At 38.5% G+C, this 21104-nt stretch overlaps 1 protein-coding gene across 3 annotated transcripts in view; it reads left to right on the top strand.

Annotated features, from left to right (window-relative positions):
• Window positions 1–7446: 7446 nt before the first annotated feature.
• Window positions 7447–21104, top strand: part of CEP128 (centrosomal protein 128) — a 100925-nt gene continuing 87267 nt past the window's right edge. Inside the window, exons 1-8 of one of the 3 annotated variants that reach the window (XM_056493385.1) lie at window positions 7447–7582; window positions 8715–8766; window positions 10215–10372; window positions 11762–11848; window positions 13233–13359; window positions 14288–14409; window positions 17120–17211; window positions 17896–17968. In XM_056493385.1, coding sequence (XP_056349360.1) covers window positions 10229–10372; window positions 11762–11848; window positions 13233–13359; window positions 14288–14409; window positions 17120–17211; window positions 17896–17968 — 645 coding nt within the window. In that variant the 5' untranslated portion in view covers window positions 7447–7582; window positions 8715–8766; window positions 10215–10228. The remainder of the gene's footprint in view (window positions 7583–8714; window positions 8767–10214; window positions 10373–11761; window positions 11849–13232; window positions 13360–14287; window positions 14410–17119; window positions 17212–17895; window positions 17969–21104) is intronic. The other 2 variants (XM_056493386.1, XM_056493387.1) reach the window with 2 other exon arrangements.

Genomic DNA, 21104 nt, shown 5'->3' with positions numbered 1-21104 from the left:
TAGTGATGTCCCAGAGAGGGAACAAGCTGAAGCACCCACAACAGTGACCAGAGAACTTCGCACTGCATTGCATGAACTCCCTTAGAAGCATTGGCTGTCCTATGCCCTATATCTTCCTGACACACTGCTCACATCCTAACTCACCTGCAGTCTTAAGAGCCACCACTCACAACCACTTTTTGGTCTCTGCACCAACCTGATTAAATAACAACAAAACCACACTCAGATAATGCAATTTCCAGGCAAATGAACAAGAGAGATACAGAGGCACAGATGAGACAAAAGTTGTAACTCAGTCTTGCCAAGACATAAGGCTCTGTAACTGTTCACCACTTTGGTCAGTGCTAAGGGAGATGACTCCAGCATGGCATAAACCAGACTGGCTTGCTTGAGGCTGCTCTCAGCAGTAGGATCATGTTCTTTCCTAGCCAAGAGCTAATCACATACTTCACGAAGAAGAAAGTCACAGAGCAGCACAGGTCCTGGGAAACACATCTACTTCTGTGCTGCCACCCCATCTGGTCCTGTCCCACCCATCTTGTCCTCTGTGGAAACTAGACACACCATATCCTGTTTGGCATAGCTGAGAGTCAGCAAGTACAACATCACCACAGTTGCTACAATCTGCAAAACCTACACTGCTGTCCAACAAATTCAGGGTAATATTGCCTGGCAGTCATGAGGCACAGCCTGTCTTCCTGTTTTCAGACAGATAAAAATTCTCATCCACCTATTATATCAGTTGTGGGACACAACTGTATTATTTCATAATAATTTGAGGTCTTATTGATTTCTGAGGGCAAGAATGCGGTACTGGGGCAAGCTCAGGGCTCCTTACTGTGTGCTCCACTCAATCCCACTGATCTTTCCCAGATCTGGAAATACCACCTCAGTGCCCACCCATACTACAGGGAGGCTTTTGCAGGATCTGTGAATCTGGCCTTCTTTTTTCTTCTCATGCTCTTGTGGTTTCCATTGCCATAATTTTTAAAAATTGAATGCAGATATATCAGAGATCAAACAAACATAAAAGTTTAGTGGATTTAGGCTTGCCTTGGATCCTCTACCCAATGGGAGTAAGCAGCCACTCAACCTTCACCTACCACGTTACATGTTACAAAAATCATGCAGTACTATACCTGCCTACATTATCCTCTGGTTTTCTGCTTCTTACTGCCAAAGTAACAGCTTGTCCCAATGACACGGTACACCTTATTAAAAATGAGAAATGAAACTCTCTGCTCCTTTTGGCTTTGGCATAGAAATATTTTGGTTGAGACAAAGGCTGACACAAAGCATACAAAACAATCTACAAAAAAAATGTATCATCAAAGGAATTTATGTTGTTTTTTGGACCTATTTCTTAGCTGTCACGAGCATATTCTACACCTGATTTCCAGGTGCAGCGGGTACAAGTTATAGTTGTTTCATCAAGCAAATAATATTGGCTGGCACTGTCCAGAGGCAGCTTGTCAGCTTCAAGCAGCGAAAAATTATCTTCAGCTTAATTTCTGTTTTCTCACAGCCAATTTTGATGGCCTAGTATGACTCTGAGCACAACAGAGGAGTTCTTACTTCTCTCAACATGACCTAGTTTGCCAGAAAAGACCAGAGATGTGTATCCCATCTCCAATTACAGTATTGCTGGAGTAATTTGTTGCAGTATGTTGTGTGTACTCTCTGTCAGCCCTCCTCTCTCTCTCTTTTGTTCCTACTTCAGAGTTACTTTTTATGTTTCATCGTGTATGCACAAAGCAAAGGAAAAACAGATTTATTGGTGGGAAGAGAAGCAGTCCCAAGATTTGAGTAATTTCATTAGGTTATCATAAACCAAATACTCACTTGTCTGGTGTACTTACCTTTACTAATAGAGTAACCTGTATTAGCGACTCCATCATAATTGTGTTGCAGATTCCTAAACAAGAGGAAGGGTAATTTGCTTCATGGCTCTTTCACCAAGAGCAAAGTATTTTGAATTATCTTTCATTTATTAGGGAAAAGAAGCATGCACATAGATACTGGCATCAGAAGCTTTGGCATGGAAACAGCTCTGTGGCAGTGGTGATAGTCCAGAAAGTGTTGATGGAAGGCAAAGTATCCTCCCAGCTATTTCTACGGGATCAATAATGGAAACTATAAAAGACTGTATAACAAAGAAATGGCAAATCTGACACAAAGATATATGGAAACGACTCTGAAATAAATAAGAACTGTTTCATATATGGTTTCTAAGCTTGAACCATAAATGAGAGAAGCAAGGGACTCCTGTCATTGAAGGCCTGATAGCTTTGAAAGAAACAGGATAGAACATGTACCTTCAGCTTCTCTTCATGGGAAGAGCTCCAGGTCTGGATGCACCTCATTCTGTGCTTCAAGACTTGGCTTGCACATTCTGAGCCAGGAACATCAACAGAGTTAGGGGAGAAAAATGACTGTTGCTAACCACATGGTGTTTCCATGGGCACTGGCTTCACTTGGAAAAGTTATGTTCTAAGCAAGACAATGTTTGCCTTGCAGTTTCTAGCATGTTTAAAGAATTTTCTGGTTACAACTCTGCAATCGCTGTTCAGTTTACCTTTGTCAGGACTCTGCCATGGCAAACCTGCCCAATCCAGCACCATGTACCTGTTCTGACAGCTCTGGGGTTCTAGGTCAGCTCAGGCCTAAGCTATTCAAACACTGAACTCATTTCCAGCCTGATTCCTGCAGCCCTGTCTAGCTGACTGATTTTCCTGCATTTTTTGGGGACCTATGTGGAAGGTAGCATTGTCTCTTGTCTTCTCTCCAGCCCTGTCTCCTTGACAGACCTTGGACCTACATTGTAGTCTTGTCTCCAAGTGTCTCTTGCTCCTCCTATCTGGACCCTGAAATCTATTTTCATTCCTTGCCTTGCTGTGACTCTCAGTATCACTGGTCCAGTCCTGCTGAGATGCTGCAGGTCTGTGTCCTGTTGGCAAGGTCACTCTCTGTGCTGTGGCCATGCTTGGCTCACAGCATGCAGTCCCCTCCTAGAGTAGCCTGTAAGAGCTGATGGACCTGACTGCTCCTGCCTGGCCTCCACTAGGACCTTCCTCCAGCCTGCATAAAACTCAAGACCATGTCAGCCTCCAGAGCTATCAGTCTCTGCCCCAGCACCACCACACTGGGGCTGGTCTCCAACTGTCCTGCCTGGCCATGGGCCCCCTATGCCAACCCTGACACCCAGACAGCCATCCTGGCCCAGCCTTAGCCTATCCCAATTCCCCAAGGAGGTGACAGTACCTGGGGTTGTGGCTGCCCCAAAAGCCATCAGCTACCCATCTCCTGGATGGGCAGCTGGGATGGAATGGGCTCCCAGGTCCTGTCTGCTGCTCTTGGAGGATCCTCTGTGGCTCCTGGTGCCTGGCCCTGAGGGAGCTGCTAGCCTTGCACTGCCATGCTCTGACTTCTTCTAGACAGTTCCTGGTCCTTCTGTTCAACTTTTTCAAGAACAGGCCCAGTGATGGGGGAACTGAGTATATTTGTAAGTATACAGATAACCCCAGGCTAGGGATGCCTCTGAACTTTAGATCAGAATGTAAATTCCAAATAGAAAAACACAGGTAGCTACATGCAATAAGACACACCCTGAATGGCAGAAATATGGGAATATGTTGCAATAATTCCATTTCATTCTGCACTTATAGAGTTGTCTGGAATACTTTATCATCAAGAAGTAGACAAACAGGATTATTCACAGGATAGTAAGGAAAACGGGCGGTTTGGAAACATGAGGAGTATTGAAGGAATGACAGAACACAGTTGCTTAGCTTAGTCAAGACTGCCAGTGCTTTTAGCTGCAAAAAAGAACAATAATCAATAGCTCTGATCACATCAGTTTTGAAAAGTGATGGCATCTAGCAGCTTAGAGTGACTGGCAACTTTTCAACCCTGTAGAATATTAATAAACGTTCCTCTTTTACATACTAAAACCAGTTAATGTATTAAAAGTATCACCAGCACGTGTATATCCACAATTATAAATATAATCCTAAGAACAGACATGCAAAATACTGTATACTCTGAGGCTAGAGAAAATAAGTAATTTTTATCAATTAAAATGTCATGTGCTCTGATTCAAATAAACAAATAGGAAAGAAAATCACTTTTAAATCACTGTAGATTGCAGATTTTTTTTCCTGGTTCTTTTTCAAAGACCCCTGCATGTTCCTATTAATTTAAACAGCAAGAATTGACAAGCATCTTTTTCCACTGTTACAGGCACTCCCTCTAGTGACAGCCAGGTTCTCATCTAGTACACATCACCTCCAGCACTGCAAGGCTCCAAATTCCATCGTTTTTGTGGTGCTTTCGGGAAAAAAATAACATTATTATCATCTGCCAGATTTGATGTGGTTTCTCACTTATCTTTTCACTGCTTATATGGTTTATACACAAATCAGATGAACAACAACAGGTTCTAACAAAGAAGCAATTAGGTCTAATTGGTGTTCCACACAGATCATCAGATATCAACAGCCGCATCTTGGAATATCCGCATGAGGAAATGTTTAAACTGGAAAAACAAATCAGTAAAGAGTAGATTAAAAGACTTGGTGGGGTTTTTTTCTGACTAATCACATGTTTTGCCATACTATATGCTTGGAAGATATGCTGATTCCTACCTGTTTCCATTTCAATATTGCAAAAAATTTCTGGCCTGTCAGAAAAAAATACATTAGACACACTACTTTGACACAGCATCATTCATCACGTGTTTGAAAGAGCTAAATAAAATAATTTTATTTTAGGTTCTTGAAGATTCATGGCCATATTAAAAAAATGTCTTGTATTTCAAGGTAGTTTGGGAGTTTTATGGTTATGAGAATATTGAGAAACTCTTCTCCTTACTTTAAGAAAAATCAATGAAAAACTAATAATAAATAATAAATAATAAATAATTTTTTTAAAAAAGTTACAGTCTTTCTGGATTTTCTACCCTTAAGGTCTGTGTCCTCAGATTCAATACACATTTATTTATATATATGCAGTAATGTAATGGTTGAGAATAATATTTCCTTTTTTTTTTTAAAAGGTTTTAGCCAAGATCTATATTTGTATTATATATTTGCATCATCTGTTTGTATTAGTCAAGGGGGACAACAGCATTGATCATTAATCAAGCAGCCCTAACCTGAGGTAGAAAGACCATGCTGGCCTCTCTAAATGCAAGCAGTCATGTTACTGTCTCAACAGCACTTCAGGTAACATAATGCTGGGATATATGTTTTCAAATTCATCTAATAAAATAAAAGGGTTCTGTTCTTGTAAAGTTAAACAACTTCTTTATAATTATGTCTAGTATAGTGGTTTGTTGTGCACAGTTAAATAATTTTTCATCATCCTCATTCCAAACTGAAGATGTTCTGTAAAATTTTACGTACATATTTAACACTGTCATGACAAAATAAAGCAAGCAAACAAAAAAATCACAATACTAATCAGCTTCAAAAAGAGACTTCCAGAAATATCACTCTGAAAACTGCAGTGGGTACATCAGCATAAACTACTAGGAAGAATAAAATTAATATATGCATGCAATCTGAAGGGAGAATCAGAACAGGTTTTTTTAAGGACAGATGTTCCTTATATGCTTTGAAAGTCTTCTGAAGTTGTCAACAGAACTCCAGATATAGTTTATTTAGATTTTCAATCTGTCTTTAGCACAGTCTTCAGTAAAGGCCCTTAAATTACGCCATTGAGTAGTAATAAAGCACTTTTTCACACACTCAGAAATAAGTTTCCAGAAATCATTGCTTTGGAGACTGGGAAGGCACGCAGGATTATACAGACAGGGTCTACATGCCTGGGACCAGACACCAAAGGAAACAGCCTTCTTACAAACATGCTCTGACATGATAAATGTAGATGCCAGAAGAAACTGCAGAGGGTTAAATCAGTACATAGCCAGGTTCATGTGCTCTCTCTAAATATAATCCTCCTGCTGTCGTGGATGATGGGTCAAATGGACCACCAGGGCAGTGGACACAGTGACAAACACATGCACACAAATTTTAGGCCTCCCCCTTCTCTAAAGAAAGGTGTAGTAAAAAAGCTCTAACACATCCATCTGCTCTGGAAATCAAAATGCAAAGGTACAAGGAACAGACTTTATTGAGCTGACAGTTCACTGCACTGGTAAATAGCAACCCCCTCATGAACAACCCTATCACACTTATACATTCTTTCTTTCATTCCTCGAATTTTGAAATTTACATAAGACACCAGAATTGCCACCAAATATGTTGTACAAAATCCACAGGGCACTTCAAGCAGTTTGTTACTTTATACTGATGTTCACCGAATCAACTGAGTGTGAAAACATCAGTGAAATGCTGCATTCTTCTCTGTTGAGAGTGGTGGGATCTGGATAGTTTGAATCTTTCTCAGCAAAGATGCACAAAATCCAGGATGTTCTGGTTCCAGTCATTTTATACCACCTAAGCCATTTGTTGGGTGCAGGGAAAAGGGAATCTCTTCCAGGAAAAAGAAGCTCCTTCCAGTGGAGGAAATGTGGTGGAGGGAGCCATCTGGCATTGTCTGTTATTGCAGGGTTATTTTCCATGGATAATTTCTTTTTTTATATCATATGTAATTATACGGCAGCTGGTGAAAGCTGCCAGTGTGGGAGACCTGCCTCTCACCTGAAGTGTGCTGTAATCATATGGCATTCAAGCATGCCTGCTGTATTGTGAGCTCAGGAAACATTCCTGCAGGACAGGAATGAAGGTAGGCACTATAGATAGCCAGCTACACCTTATTATTGTGCTCAAAGGCCAATGGCCACTGCCTGGAGTGGATTCCAGAGGCAATACTCATAACATGTATTAAAAACCCCAGCTCACTGCATTTACCTTTGGCTGGAGTTCTCATCTATAGGTGATCAACTATTCCATGACTTTTGGCCTATTGCAAGCTCTGGCCAAGAGGCCCAGGAGACATTTCCTGTAATCATCACAATACTCTTTATCCCTTTTATCTCTTCAAAGCCAGTCAGAGTAGCAGTTTTTGGTCGTTTTTACTGCACACAAGGGTAATGGATACACCATTTGGGAGCAGGGAGATGCGTAGCTTAAGGAAACACAAAAAGTCAAGAAACAGAAAGGGAGATGCCTCCTTGTAATAAACAGCTGCTCTCCGCAGCTCACACGCCTTTTCTCAGCGTATCAGCAGTCTGCTCGGAAGTGGAACAGACTCGCCGGCTTTACCAGGGCAACAGCTGTTATTTCTGCTCTTCGTGGTCACTTAGCTGACATATTTGTAAACAACATCTGTAAAAATTCAGCGTTTCACAAACAGTAGGTCTCTAGCGGAACCTCCCACCGCTGCACCCAGCGCTCCCCGCAGGCCCAGCGGCCTCCCAGCAAGGCGGGGCCTGCCCGGCCCTCGGGCGCTGCCGCCGCAAGGCCTCTCGGGAGTTGAAGTCCCGCACGCCGCCTGTTCCATGGCGGGCCCGCGCCCTGCGGACTCTCTGTCCCATGGAGCGCTGCGGGGGCCCGGCGCCCGGCCCGCGGACCCGGCAGCTGGCGGCAGGGCGGCTAGTTCAAGTTGCCATAGCGGCGAGGTGAGGCGGGCGGGAGGTGCCCGGGGACGGGGCGCACTCGCTGTGCGGTGGGGGCCGGGGCTGCGGGAAGGGCCGCGGCCAGGGCGGGGTGCGGGAGGCGCTGTCCGGCTCGGGGCGCCGCGGGAGGGCGGGCGCGGATGGAGCGGGGTGCGGCGGCCGCGGGCTCCTCGGGACGGTCCGGAGGCCCGGCCGGCGGCGTTCTGGGTTCCACGGTCCTGCCTGGGCCAAAGAGGCTCTCAGAGTCGCAGTCGGGTGTTAGTGAAGTTCCCTGCGTGCTGCCCGGAGAAGGATTTGCAGAGGGCATTGCGTGCTTATGAACAGTGTGCAGGAACCGTTTTCTGTGTCGTGCTGCTGAAGAGTGCTGGGAGCACGGTGTGACAAACTGATAATAAAATGTGGTACTGATCCCTGTAGGCACGAAGGTGAAATATCACCATATGGGATCATCTGCTTGTCTTTCCCGGGCTCAAATACAAGCACTGAAGGAAAGGGCCTTTCAGGTGTTATGTTGTTCCTTCCTGGAATGACTATAATTTTTTTTTTCGTCGTGCTCAGTCTTAGCTATAAAGCTTCAACCATTCCTTTAACATTAAGTTAGTTACCTAGTGACAATCTGTGTGGAGCTGAACAAATAAAACACTTGAGGAATAATCAAATTGTGTACACTGACTTTATCTTTTGTTTACTTGAGCTGGAGAGGTTGAATTGAAATTGTCAGCTCTACTTCTAACCTGGCAGATGTCTTTAAAAGAGTCCTCAGTGAAGCTGAAATGCTCTGCTTTCTGCAGGAAAGGAAAATACTGAGTATTGATGCTTTTCATCAGTTCAGCAAAGGTTATGATCTGTTTGGGTAGAACTAAAAGCCAATAAGAGCCAAATGATTCTTACAGTCAAGTAGGTCATATGACCATGAGCTGAAATTAGTGTAGCTTTTTGAAAAGGTGATAAACTTTTTTTATTTGTTTCAATTGCTGGGTAAATGTGCATGTGGAACATTTCTACAAATTTCTACTTCTTTATGATTTTTTTTTTTTTACTCTAAAGTGAAATTTGCATAGTTCCTTTAAAATTGAGGATGTTGCTTTATGGGAAATAACTTCTTCACCTTAAAAGTACTTGTGGTTCCTTTTAGGTTGCTCATGAGAACAAAGAGGAATGCTTAACCATAAAGTAACTTAACCATAGTAAGTTTTCTTCAGGCAAAATGGCCTCCTTATCCTGTGCTTTCTTTTATATTTACCTTGATTACTGACCTTTCTGCTGTGCTTTGGCTAGTATATATCTTAATGAGCCTAATTTTGGACAGCTGAAAATAAATCCATTAATCTTTCCTGCTGTAAATCTTTGTTTCCCTTTTTTTTTTTTTTTTTTTTTTCCTCCAGTCTTTGCTTTTTCAGTAGTTGGAGTTATGGTTGTCTTATGGGGCTCTACTTGTTTGTTGTGTTTTGATATCTTTTTTTACCAAATTGCAGTAAAATTTGCAGTATTATTCCATACTATTATTTCTGCCGTTGTTTTATTTATTTTATTTTTCTTTGTCTTTAAAAATATCTCATGATTCCTGTTTCCCAGGATTTCTTTTTCAGTATCATTATGACTTCATTGCAGCTGACTAGAGTGAGGCACTGGAATAATGAATTCTGATACTGTTACTAAAAATGTGCTTTAGTGAGGTGAGATGAGAAGAGGAAAAATTAGATAAATTCACCAGTTCAGGTGAATTTACTTCAGGTAGATTGAGACCATTGATTTACTCTTCTTTCATGTTTAAAAGGTTTTTATCCAAGTCTGAGAGACATAAATTTGCAACCTTTTAAAAATTAAATATAAGGACCTGGAAAAACAGGTCAAGTTGTCTCCATATAAAATATAAGATAAGATTTTAATCCATCCGTGGTTTCTTTTGGAAATTTCAGTTCTCATGACTAGAAGAATGACATCTTTACTATGACTTTTTTTTTTTTTTTTTTTTTTTGGTTGACTACAAAGGTTCAAGAATTAGCTGATTTACTTCTTCTTTCACCAAGTCATTCCATCATGTTAAGGCAAACAGCTGCAATGTGTAATAGTTCACAAAAAAATGTTGATCTAACCTCCCTTTTGAGGTTGTTACTTTAAGCAGTTACTATGTGACTTTACTAGGCATAGATGTCTGTGGTTTTTAATATTTTCACCTATCTGATGATTGTTGACCTATTTTCCCCTCTATCTTGCCATCCTTGAGATTTAGCAACCCCCATTCTTGAAGACAGCTTAGTGAGTAATGTGAGGTAAAGGTGAGTTGTTCCGCAGACCAGGATGATTGATAAAACATTGATGTCTCCACTGTATGTTATGGAGTCATGATTTTATCATGGGTACAGATCACTTGGAAGCAGTCAGAGTCTATGTTTTGATTTAATTTGCTCCCAAGAGGCTCTGCCTCCTGCATCTTGATCCTGCTTCATAGTGTGAACAAAGGTAATAACTGAGGAGCAGTTGGAAAATCTGCTTCAGAAGTATATCCTACTGACCCAAACCAGAAAGGCAAATGTAATCTGAGTTTATGAAGCTGCTTTGGGAATATTGTGCAAGACTGCTCAGTTACAGACAGGAATTAACATATCTTACTTCTTCTGGTCTTTCTGCCTAGGCTCCAAGATACTGATGGCAGATTCATCCAGTGATTCAGACAACTTTCTTAGGGGTCGAATTGGAAGGCGGCCTTTGAGAGCATCCCACAACAGAGCTCAGAACTATGGTGCTGAAGAAGTTAAAGAGAAAATCCATACTTTAGCAAGCACTTTGCAGGTTGTTTACAAAATACAGTTTTAAAGTATTTATAAATCCTGGATTTCTGTAACACGGGGTCAAATTTTCTAAAGTTGTGGAGTGTACTGTACAGATGGGAAACATTGCTTTCCATACAAACCAAGAAGGGTTTTGGGAAATTGACCATACTCCCCTTGAGCTGAAGGTGTGTGGCTTGTTACACTTTTACACAGCTGCTATTTCAGACAATAATAGAATGTTGTTAGAAACAATGATGTGTTGGGGAATACTATTTATAAAGTTAGCAAAATGAATAAGGCCAAATCAGCTTTGTTAGGTTCTCACAAGAGGCATTAAAATTTCTAGCAGAAAGTTTTGGCCTTGTCTTGTATAAAATTAAACAGTAAAACTGTATGAATTTTCCAAATTTCTGATAAATATGTAAGCAGTCAATTCCTTCAGGATAGAGCTAACATTTTAAATGTTTTCTAGATGTGGAAAAACACTCTGAGAAGGATTATTTCTAAACTTGTAATAGATACATACCTGAGAAAGAAAAAGTGGAGGGTGCAGAGGGAATATCTGAATTTGTTTTGCAAGTAGGAGGAGACATTTAGCTATCCTAACACCATTAGTGCTTGGGAATTTATTCTCATTCTTCTCTAGTTCAGTTCTGAATACCTGGAGTGGATGGGTGTATGTTTTATTAGCTATTGTTCAGCCAGCAATATTATCTTTACCTTTTAATATATGAGAAGAGAAAAATCAATATAGAATGGTAAATTTAAACTTGAAAACTTCTTATCTGGAAATAAACATCAATCGAGAAAAAAGGTAATAAATTAATAAGAATACAGTCTGACTGTTTTTTAAAAGAGATTCTCTGGTATTCTGATTCTGTCTAATCTCTTTCTAGCTGCTCTTCTGAAATTCTGATTTTAAGGCTATTTGTTTTTTGTGAACTGCTTTTCAGCAGATCTTCCATCTGGTCCAGGTGTTTATCTGGTCAGAGAATACTCATGCAGTGACTTTGCCTAGTATATTCACCTTCAAAAACTTGTTATTTCTCAGCTAACTATTCTGTTCTACAAAGCAGATAATATTAAGATCTTTGCATTAAAAAGGTTTTTTCTAAAGAATGGATGAAACTTGAAAAAAATTTTCATTTCAAGCTGAGGCCTTACTGTTGTACTGAAATGAAAATATTTGGTTGTGTTTGTTTCTTTTTTTTTAATTTTCCTCCCTTTAGCCATACTATACCCTTTCAGATTCTGGTTACTTGAATAGAATTTTGAATGCTTAGACCCTTTAGAAAGCACTTGTGTTTTCAATTTAATCTTAGAAATCAATAAGAATAAGGGCACCAGTAATGTTTGATTAGATGAGGTTTCTATTTTGACTTTTCTTCTAAAACTTTTTTTATTTAAGGATACCAACAGAAATCTAAGACATGTCGACCATTTGCTAGGACAATACAGAGAATACAACAAGGAACAAACCAAAGCAATAACAACTGTGAGCAACTTTCAGTTTATCCTAACTTCTTAAGTCTTTTCCATTAGTAGAATTCATAGCTGAAACTTGGTATTAATGGATAGAATATATAAGGAGTTAAGTTGCTGTAAACAGAAACTTTTAATATTTATTTGAGCTAATTAAATCGTACTATAGTAAGATGTGTAAAATGAAACTTGGACAGGTTTTGTAGACTCATTACTTTTCCGGTTTATAAGCACCCAGTAGATTATGTTATGGTACTATGCCAAGTACAAGATGTGTAGCTGAAATAGAGTATTAGGGAACCTGTTTCTTTTTAATGAAGAAGTGATAAGATAAAAGCTGAATTATAGCAGGGAATGGGATTGTGATCATACTGGTGTAGCTTTTTTTCCTGTCATTTTACAACAGTTTCTGGATCTGTTGACCAGCGTGCTATAAAGTACAGAAAGGATGGAAATTATGAGTCTTCTACAAGTTTGAAAACAGGTGTTTTAGAATAAGGAAAACAAATTAGTCCTGCTAAGGCAAGAGAGCTTTACAGTTTGGTTACAAACAGGCTGCAGCAGGTGCTGCCTTGAAACAGATACATATGAAATGTAGGAATATTTTACATGTGAAGGTAGAGAGAGTGAAGAAGCAAATATGTAGAAAAGAAAGCTTGTTTCTTCAGAGAAAGAGATCCAACAAAGTGTATAATTCTGCAGGAGTAAAGCATCATTTTAACCATTGTTTACAAGCTTCTCTTAGAAAAAGAATAACTTTTAGAAACTAATGTTTTGTGGATTGTCAAATAAAGGTGTGACAAAGCAAGTGGCTAAGGACCAAAGTTAACAGATGCAATTGTAAAAATGAGATGTAAGTTGGAAAAATGAAGAACTAATATTTTAATATAGCTAGGTCTGTACTCTTAAATTGGGAATGGCTTCCTTTTCCTGGAAGGGAAGCTACTAAAAATAGGGGTTTCTGTAAAGTTGCTTAGGGAAATTTAATAGCCATATATAAAACTGATTCCAGGTAGGGCTGGTGGAAAAATTCCAGTAAGAAACAATTTCTTTGAAGTTATTTTCTGGATTTTGCAGGACTGTTAATGAGCATTGCTGGCAAATAGGTCTTACTTTGGTTGTAGGAGACAAACTTTGAAGTTTTCATGGTGGTGCACCATGTGGTGCACCACTGTTTTAAGAAACTTGGTATTTGAAGCTACCAATGTTGGAAGCATGTTTTGCTATAATTACAGGAATGTGATAGATACTGAAGAAAATCTGTTATTAATTCATAGCTGTACTTGGCTTAAAATAGCTTTTATTCTCTTAATTACTTTTAGATAAGGAATATTTTCTATGCTTTTTAAAAAACAAGGGTTTTTTTCATATTTCAATAAATTATAACTTTTCTGCAGTTAAAAGAAACATTGGAGCAATCTATAGGTCAATTAAGGAGTCAGCGACTAACACGAAACTCTGTAATGAGAAGTGCATCTCTCTCAAGCCTGTGTCCCAGTGACCTGGATGGAGAAGGAACATCAGGTAAAATACTTAAAGGGCTTGAGTATGCTTGAATCATGTCATATAGGTGTGTTATGCAAAGAGGAAATTAAGAAAAATGTGTAGAGGTAGTCTTATAGAAAGTCATCATTGATTACCTCAAAAAAATTGAGTTTAGAAGTTTGGGAGAGCTGCATTAAGTTATTCACTTGTTTATGTGGTAAATTTTTCCAGCTTTCTGTTTCTGTTTGTATTTTCTGCTGATGTCCCAAGAGATCTAAATGAAACGTTGATTCTTTCAGCTGAGAAAATTAATTTTCCACCACATGAGTTGTAGATACATACAAGTTAAAGCTAAATCCAGAAGATATTGCAGCTTCTGAAGCTTGCTTCACAGCAAAAAGGGAATTTTAAATTTTAAATGCTTGAGGTTATGGATGTTTGGAAACAGTGGAAAAGAAAAAGCCAGAAATTATTTATGACCGACAAAAGAGTAGGTTTTATCCTTATGTCTCAGAAAATTCATTATGTTTTGGGAAAAGGTATGTTTGGGAGGAATATTCCTTTGAGAGGTAGTATTTTACGTATTTTAGTAGAAAGCTCTAAAAATTCCATTCCTATGTAAAAGCTGTGAAATATAATAGTTTGAATCTGTGATAGATTCATGTGGAAGAAAAATTAGTTGGTTGGGAAAATAAAATTTGAGGAAAAGCTACTCCTTGGAGAAGCAGTTCTTCTTTATGGAATATTTGTATGTCATGGATAAGAAATGTTTAAATTGAAGAAGAATCCTGAGAAGAGCTGAAAGAGTCATATGCATGTTATGTAGTTTAATAGTTATTTTCTCTGCAGTGTGACCTAGAAGGATATTGTCAAGTTGAAATATGCATTTTTCTTGAAGCAAAATGAAAAGTTTCCCATACAAAAGTTTGTCTTCCTACTTATTTTTTATATCTCATATCTCCTACAGGCAATCGCCACTTCCTGCCCACTTCTCCTCTCAGGGATTATGGAGACTCACGGGGCAATAAACATCGAAGGTCTAGATCTGCAAATGTTCGATTTGTCCATGAGGCAGATAATGTGGACCAGGTACAGAGCACTAATGGGAGTTGCTGTGCCAAGTAGGCAATAAGTGGTTACCAGACTCTTTGCTTTTACATTAAATGAGGTGATTCTGAAGATTCAGCTAAGAATGTTGCAGCTATGATTTGTCCTTTCAATGTTATCTGCTTTTTTGTTTAGGCAGTCACCTTTTGTATCTATGAAGTTTCATGCAAACCATTATAGAAAAAAAGATGCAGATGGTAGTGATACCAAAAGTAAAATATGAAAATAATCTCCCTAATTTTTAGGCTGTCTAATGACAAAGAAAAATGATCACTGAATAGCCTGTTTAGTCTGGAGAAGACTGAGAGGGGATCTCAGTAATGCATATTAGAATCTCTAACATGGATGTCAAGAGAATGGTGCCAGACTGTTCAGTGGTGCCCAGTGACAGGACAGGGAGCAATGGCCATGAACTAAAACACAAGAAGTTCCACCTCAGTGTGAGGAAGAAGTTTACAATGAGTGTGGCAGAGCACTGGCACAGGCTGCCCAGGAAGGTTGTGGAGTCTCCCTGTATGGAGACATTCAGAACCTACCTGGACAAGTTCGTGTGTCATCTGTTCTAGCTGACCCTGCCTTGCCAGGGGGCTTAGATGGGATGATCTCCAGAGGTCTCTTCCTGCCAATTAACATTCATGCTGAAGTTCAGTGAGGCTGTGAAGGGGATTATTCTGCTTTAGTTAGTGGTATAGGGTCGTAGTGCTTTTGCTTTTACTTCAGTGTAGCTTGGATTGATTTTGAACCAGATAGTTCTTCATCTTAGTTCTTGGTCTGACCTGTGGGTGGAATAATTTGAGCCCTTATTTCAGGCAGATGATGAGAGGAGAAGAGGATGTGTGTGCCACAGGTAATTTTCATTTCCCTTAATTTGTATCTTGCAGACTTCAGAAAAAATAAATTAATTACCTTGATGGATAAGATTACAGTGTTTCTGTTGTCCTACAGGTAGAGAGATTTCACTACATATTTTTGCTTTTTCAGACAGGGTGGCTAGACTTGCTTGAGTGAATGTGTAGACTAATATTAAAGAAGCTGATTGTAAGGTATTCATATTGACTTTATTAATTCAGTCTCAGCTTCCATGTAATTTTGAACTTAACTAGACAAGTTTTCTCAGTTGACTTTTTGGGAAGCTATAGAAATTCTAGATTTTTATTTAACTCTGTTTTGTCTTTTCAATCTAGTTCTCCCCCCATTCCTTCTTCCCCAAGGTAAGCATGGAAAATAATCCTTGGAAGGAAATAATATTATATGGAAATCTTTCCTCCCAACCATCCAGAATTTTTAGGACTATTTTAAATTATTTCTAGATATTCTATAAATATCTTGGACATTTTATACAATGGAGTTCATGCAATGCATGCAAAGTTCTTCATATTAAGTAACTATGTGGGCAAATAGCTTTTTTTTTTTTCCAGTTTTGATGATAACTGCTGGTTTATTTCTTATTCTTGCTTTTCAGTGAGTGAATATGGCTATTTTCTTTTCATTAACTATTTTGTAAGAAGAGTATAGTGCTTTGAGAAATGATGAACTACTAGTAGCCATGGATCATGATTATAGGTAGAAATTAGACCATAGATAAAGCAGTACTGCTTTACTTTACGGCTTTACTTTGCAGCTTTTTTATTTTTTTTCTGTAACCACTGTCTCTTTATCCCCATTTGGACCTTTTCTAGCTGAAGTAATTTTTCAGCCAAATGGTCTTTTAACACATTTAAGTCCCTCTCCTTCTTAGCACATACATTTTGAAAACACTGTGTTATTTCAAAGTCTCTCAGGTCAGGTTGAAGTTCTTGTTTAATCACACAGGGGAGGTAGTAGTGCCTGTGTCTGAATGCTGAGGGCAGTCAGCTTGGTTGTGGAAGATCCAGGTTTAAATCTAGGGCACAGAACAAAGGAATATTATAAATTAGGCTTTTTCATAACAATAATCCTGGCCGTGGAATTGTTGACAGCAGTAGGTTGCATTAGAATGGATTAACTGTCACTTTCTATCCCATGAGGAATGAATTACCTGTTCATTTTTTTTATTTGCTCCCTAAAACTTTGATGATAAATTGGAAGTCTGCTGAATGGGAAAAATGGAAGGTTTTACAGGGGAAAGTAGATGTGTGTTTTTGTTTTTAGTTTGTTTTTTTCCCCCAAGATCTGAAAAAAGAGTATGTAATGTCTTGGGCAATGTAAAATACCTATTCTTGGTGGTTCCTGAATACATTGTACTGTTCTGCTTGTTTTGTTTCAAGTTCCTATGTAATCTATTTATAGTACCATATATGGCTGGGCAGAACTTTGTCTCACCAATACTAGTATCTATTAACATGAAGAAATATGTCTCTTGGATGTTACTTGTTCAGCTGTTTTAATTTGCTTTGCATTAGGTTAAAGAGGTGGTATTATATCTAAGCTATGAACCCCAGAAAAAAACCCCCCATAGTTAGGAAACTTGGTTTAGCAAAAGAAGTACTGAAAGTTAAACTACAGTGAGCAAGTATTGTGAAGGGTGGATTGAAATATAAGTGCACAAGCATCATCCAGGCTCTAGAAGAGTTAATGGAATTTTATTATTTTTTAGGTTATTTTTATCTGCTTTATTTTAAAAGTGTGTATATGTGTAGATATGTACTTTTGGAATATCACAGAAAGAAAGGGTTCCTAAACCTTGGTTTAATTTGTGTGCTTTTATTTACAGCTGCATTCTTTCCACCAGTCTCTTCGAGATCTCAGCAGTGAACAGCTTCGCCTGGGAGATGACATCAGTCGTGAGCTTTCGAGAAGAAATCGGTATAAACAGAAAATTACTCCATGTGAAGAACAGTGTGGAAAAAAGTTCTTAAACTCTATTTCTCAAAATAATTTCGGGGAGAGTGAGGGATTGTGCAACATATAAATGAAAGTAGGATTATGAACTATTTGTTTTATGTCATGACACCTACTAATTCCAATTTGTATAATATATGGGGCTTTTTAAAATATATGCACAAAATGACAAGGACTAGGGAATTTCTTTCATACAGCTTTGCTCCTAGTTTGTTCTTGTTATTGGAATCCCTTCAGGGCATGCGTTCCTTCAGGCCATAATGTATGTACTTTCTCAACATGTGGTGCTTTGTTCAATAGCAATAACAGGAATTAGACTGTTAATTCCTATTAGGAAACTACTGTTCAGAACCACTGGGTAGATGTGTCCATAATTTTGTACTTGTTGGCCTGATACTGAGCTGATACTTAGATGCTGTTTCTTCACTTGAGGAATTGGAATGCTTTTTATCATTAATTTTTCACTTGATGCTTGCTTCTAATTATGCTATAAATTATTATGAATAGGCTATGATCTTCTATGAAGAGGCTATAGAACAAATTGAAGTAGCAAATAATTCTGGGGCGTTGTTGCTACTTAAAATTATCATGGGTGTTACTTTGCTTTTGCCATGTAGAATATTGTCTTACTTACATTTTTCTATGAAGGACTGATGCTGAATTAAGAAAGACTCTAGAAGAATTGTCTGAAAAGGTCACTGAGTCCCAAAGACAAGAAACGGTGAGTGTGACTAACGTAGAAGGGATTATTTATATTTAGCATTCTAAGCAGGATGTAGGCTTCTAGTTTAATGCGTGTTGGTACTTGGTATCACATATTGGTATGTATATCTGAACATGATCTTATTTGGGCTACTATAGGTTGTTGAAATGTTACCCTTTGATAATGAAATCAGCAAGACAAGTTTTACATTTCAGGTGCCTGTTTTAAGGGGTGTGTGTATGTGTATTGCGAATTTTTCTGCTTCAAAATTCACAGCTTTGGAGAAAGCTGCTTTTTAACTTCGAACATTGGTTTGAATGCCGTTACAATTGTTGAAGGTACTTTTGGGAAGATACAAGCTTTCCCATGTTATGAGGATAAATACTATTGTCTCTTCTCCCTCTATCCCTCCCTCCCTGACCTTTTCAATCCTTACCATCTGTGTAGCAAAATGGAAGGAGTCTCTTTGGGCTACACTCTTCTCTGAAGGCTTTGTGACAAAATGTAACAAGGGAGGCAGGACATGACGGTCTTTTCTTTTTTGTCTCTTGTATCTGCTGGAAGCCGGCTGACTGCAGACTATGTTAACTTAAATCTGAAAGAGATCTGGTGTTGAGCTGGAAGTCAAACAGCATATTGCTGTAGGAACAAGAGAAGTTGAGAATCACCCCAGTAATTAGTAGGTGAGAATCCTGTAGGTAGCTTTTGACACATAGGACTCGAATGTATGCTTTATGTAAGCATTTACTGTGATATTGGCTAACAAATCTGGCTTTTCAGAGCAAGTGTTTATGTGCATATTTTCTCATAGGTGATTCATCTTGCTCTAAAATTGCATGAATTGCTACTAAATGCTCTGTCAAGGGCTGTAGCGATGTGTTTGTTGCTGATAACAATATTGTTGGCATGGACCATTTGTTGGTACCAGCAGACTTAATAAATGTACTTGTGTAAATTCTCAACTCTAGATTATGTTGGACAGTGATTCAAGAGACACTATCAGTACCAGTTACGTTCTTAATATGATAGAGTCCATCAGGGAAAGAGGACTTGCCTTGTCAGCCTTTGTAGAAAAATATGATGGGGTTGTCTTAGTTAGAATGTTAATTTTGTTTTTTCCTAGTAGCCTGGTAGGATAAAGTAAGTTTATCTGATAAAGAATTCTAGATACTTGCAAAATGCTGTGTTTCTCTTGTAGCAGACTTCTCAGAATACTTATTTGTTTTTCTCTTTCATGACTCAGGAAATTAGCAAACTCATTTTTAACCAAGGTGGTTCTCAAGAAAATAGCAGTTACAGCTGTTGTTACAACATTACAGCTGTTCAGTGCCTTTGCCTGAGAGAAACAAACCATCCTCAATCCTCTGGAATGAAGGCATCCACTGTCTGTTCATTAATGAAAGAAATAACTAGCTCTTTGACCTCCTACAGTAGAGTTTCAAGAAGTGAAATTGAAGGTTAGAGCTTTTGACCTAAGAGAAGCAAAAAATTAGAAAGGTGAAGTATAATAAGGAAGTCTTCTGTTAATGGTAAAGGCAATATCAGAAAAGTCTCTTAGTTGGCAGGAAACATTATCATGCAATAAAGCTATGAAAACTGATATTTACTGATGTTCTTTTAGTGAAGACACAAATACTGCAGTAAGCTGCAATGAGATGATTTTTATGTGTAGGAATACTAAGAATTCCCCTGGAATATTCTGCTCATTGATGATTAGTGACTTTGTGAGGAGCATCGGCCAAATGGAAGGAAGACTGGAAAAAAGAGAGGGGGAAAAAAGAAAAAGGGGGAAATAAAAAAGGTCATTAATTCAATTACTTCCTTGAAAAGGTAATAGAATTGCTGGGCTTCAGTTTGCAGAAGAAGCAGGTCATTAGGAAGGAGCTAGCCAGGTATGATGAATGGTCAAAAATTGGAAGTTTAGCCTACAATATTAGATCAGAAAGTCATTTAATGACAATTCTATACAATAGAAGTGTAATCACCTGGGATTTAGGAGCTTCTTGGTCTGGAAGTGTTCTGTCTGCTTTCTGTACTGAGTAGTAATCCCTCTGTGGATTTATTTTTTGGAACTTGTCCAGTCTTTGTTACAGCTTGCATAAGTTTATGATCTTGTTTTATAGCAAGGGATTCTCCAAATAGATTATATAGTGTGAGTGGAGCTGCCACTTTTTTGATGAACTGATTTTTTGGCTTTTTTTTTTTTTTTTTTTTTGCTTTTTTGTGTATGTATGTTCAGGTTGATGTGTTTTGTCTTGGGTTTTTTTGTTAGTTGTTGTAGGGTGTTTATTAATTTGCTTTTTAAATCTAACTACTTTTTCATCCCTGATTTTAACTTGGGAGGTTGTTCAGTTTCTTCAGAGGCCTTTCTGAGTGTTACTTTCTGGGCTGAAAAATTCTGACATATGCATTATTGTGTCCAGCCAATTCCCCACCACTTAAAAAGCCTAGTGAAACATTGTGCACTGCTGCTTTACCAGTGCTCTATGATCCTAGGTGTGGATCCTTTGGCCTTGTTGAAAGCCTAGTGATCTATTACCTGATGAGGCTGGTAGAATCAGTGAGAAGAGGTAAATGCAAAAGAGAGGAATTTCCTATGGATGTTAAGAATAAAAATAATTCTCATAGCAAAGCATGAGGTTGGAGTGCATGTCGAAACTAGGGTCTGTTATCGTAGATATTTGACATCCTTTGTATGTGTATGCATCTAGGAATTCTAATGAGATTGCTTAATTTGGAATTGATTGTTTTTGGGGAAAGTGAGGTGGGTAAGATGAAATACTTTTTTTCTCAAAACTTCCTTATGCAAAGTTGTGCAGGAACTTTTGTCCTTAGTGCCTTTATAACTTCACTTGGGAGTATTTATCACCTCAAGCATTGCCATCCTTGTATTTATATTCTGCTGTATGATTCTTGGCAATAAATTGTCAACTTGAAATCTTGATAATTTCACAGGATGAGTTCATGGTAGAAACATACTTTTCAGTTCAGTGTCCTTAGTTCTTTTTTTTTTTTTAGGGACATATATCTAAATTATTGCAGTTTGGTATATTCAGGGCTGTTTGAAAATTGCCTGTATGTAGGTGTGTGATGATAAAGGTCTGATTCACTACTTCAGAATTTATTTTTGTTAGAGTTTATGATTCTTAGAGCT

This window comes from Oenanthe melanoleuca, chromosome 5 (assembly GCF_029582105.1).
Source record: "Oenanthe melanoleuca isolate GR-GAL-2019-014 chromosome 5, OMel1.0, whole genome shotgun sequence".
NCBI lineage: Eukaryota > Metazoa > Chordata > Aves > Passeriformes > Muscicapidae > Oenanthe > Oenanthe melanoleuca.
This window is presented reverse-complemented; position numbering and strand designations above follow the sequence as displayed.